The 1,237-nt window shown below is 38.2% G+C and overlaps 1 protein-coding gene across 1 annotated transcript in view; it reads right to left on the minus strand.

The window, feature by feature from the left end:
* The window catches only part of LOC106881024 (coiled-coil domain-containing protein 63), a 20,894-nt gene that overhangs the window by 6,074 nt on the left and 13,583 nt on the right, over positions 1–1,237 (minus strand). Inside the window, exons 6-7 of the mRNA XM_014931209.2 lie at positions 851–1,100; positions 511–679 (exon numbers count right to left, since the gene is read on the minus strand). Coding sequence (XP_014786695.1) covers positions 511–679; positions 851–1,100 — 419 coding nt within the window. The remainder of the gene's footprint in view (positions 1–510; positions 680–850; positions 1,101–1,237) is intronic.

Below are 1,237 nucleotides of genomic sequence, written 5' to 3' on the forward strand. Positions count from 1 at the left end.
CACACACACACGCACACACACACACACACATACATACATGCATGGTGGTTGCAACTTGATTTCGAGCAATGCCATTCCTTAATTGTTCTCTGAAATATTTGCAGCACAAATATAGCTTTCCAGTCCAAGTTTGAAATCTCCGCTCTTTTGCACAGATGTGGAAACGATGGATGCCATACCCGCCTCCCCCCCTCATCCTCACCACCACCACCACTCCACAGGAGCTCAGAGAACTTAACACCTACACCGACACATGCCTTCATTTTATCCTGGAATTTTACTTTTTTTTAGCGCGTTTGTATTTTCTGGTCAACCATGGTATGCTTCGCATATAACATCTGCAACTTCGGTTGTATCCAATGATGTAGATTAGTTTTTCCTTATGGGCAAATGCATCTACAAATACATACATACCATACATGCTATATACATACATACGTACTTAAGTATATACATAGTATAGCATAACGTAACATAACAACATAGACCAGATTTCAAAGAAAATCTTACCAGTTTTAATTTGATCAAATATCTTTGAAATTTCTTTGACCGATTCTTCTTTGATTGATATATCTTTGGACACTTCCACCCTCAGTGATTCCAGTTCATTTAAAATCTTCTTCCTCTCGAAGTCAAGCTGGGCACCTTCATTCTGGAAATTCTCAATATCTTTTTGGATCTATTAAAACAAGGTTGATCATAATTTTCAAACGAAATTTTTAATATTCAATGATTTTTGTTTTATTCAAATTGTGATTAATGCAGAAATAAATGTCTTGATTCAGTAGTTAACTACTTTGGATGGATGGATGGATGGATGGATGGACATTTAACAAACATGCGTACAAACCTCTTTCGTCTGGTCATTTAGCAGCTCAATTTCACTGTTCATCTCATTAACATAATTGAAGAGGGCGAAGTTTTTATCTTCCACTTCAATGAACTTTGGTACGTCCAGATCCAAATTGTCTTCACCGGTCATCGCTTTGATTCTTGCTACAGCGGCTTCGTATCTCTCCACAGAGTCTTCTTGGCTCTCCTTTTTCCTTTCAGCTTCCAAAACCTCTATAATACAAACATGGCGACAAAATGTAGAAAGACTGAAAGAGGCAAGCACTAAGAGATTAATTTGAAGAACAGAAAGACTTACATTGATCAATGCTCGCTCTCACTCTCCTTCTCCATCTCTCTCTCTCTCTCTCTCTCTCTCTCTCTCTCTCTCTCTCTCTCTCTCTCT

The sequence above is a fragment of the Octopus bimaculoides genome, chromosome 12 (assembly GCF_001194135.2).
Source record: "Octopus bimaculoides isolate UCB-OBI-ISO-001 chromosome 12, ASM119413v2, whole genome shotgun sequence".
Classification (NCBI taxonomy): Eukaryota; Metazoa; Mollusca; class Cephalopoda; order Octopoda; family Octopodidae; genus Octopus; species Octopus bimaculoides.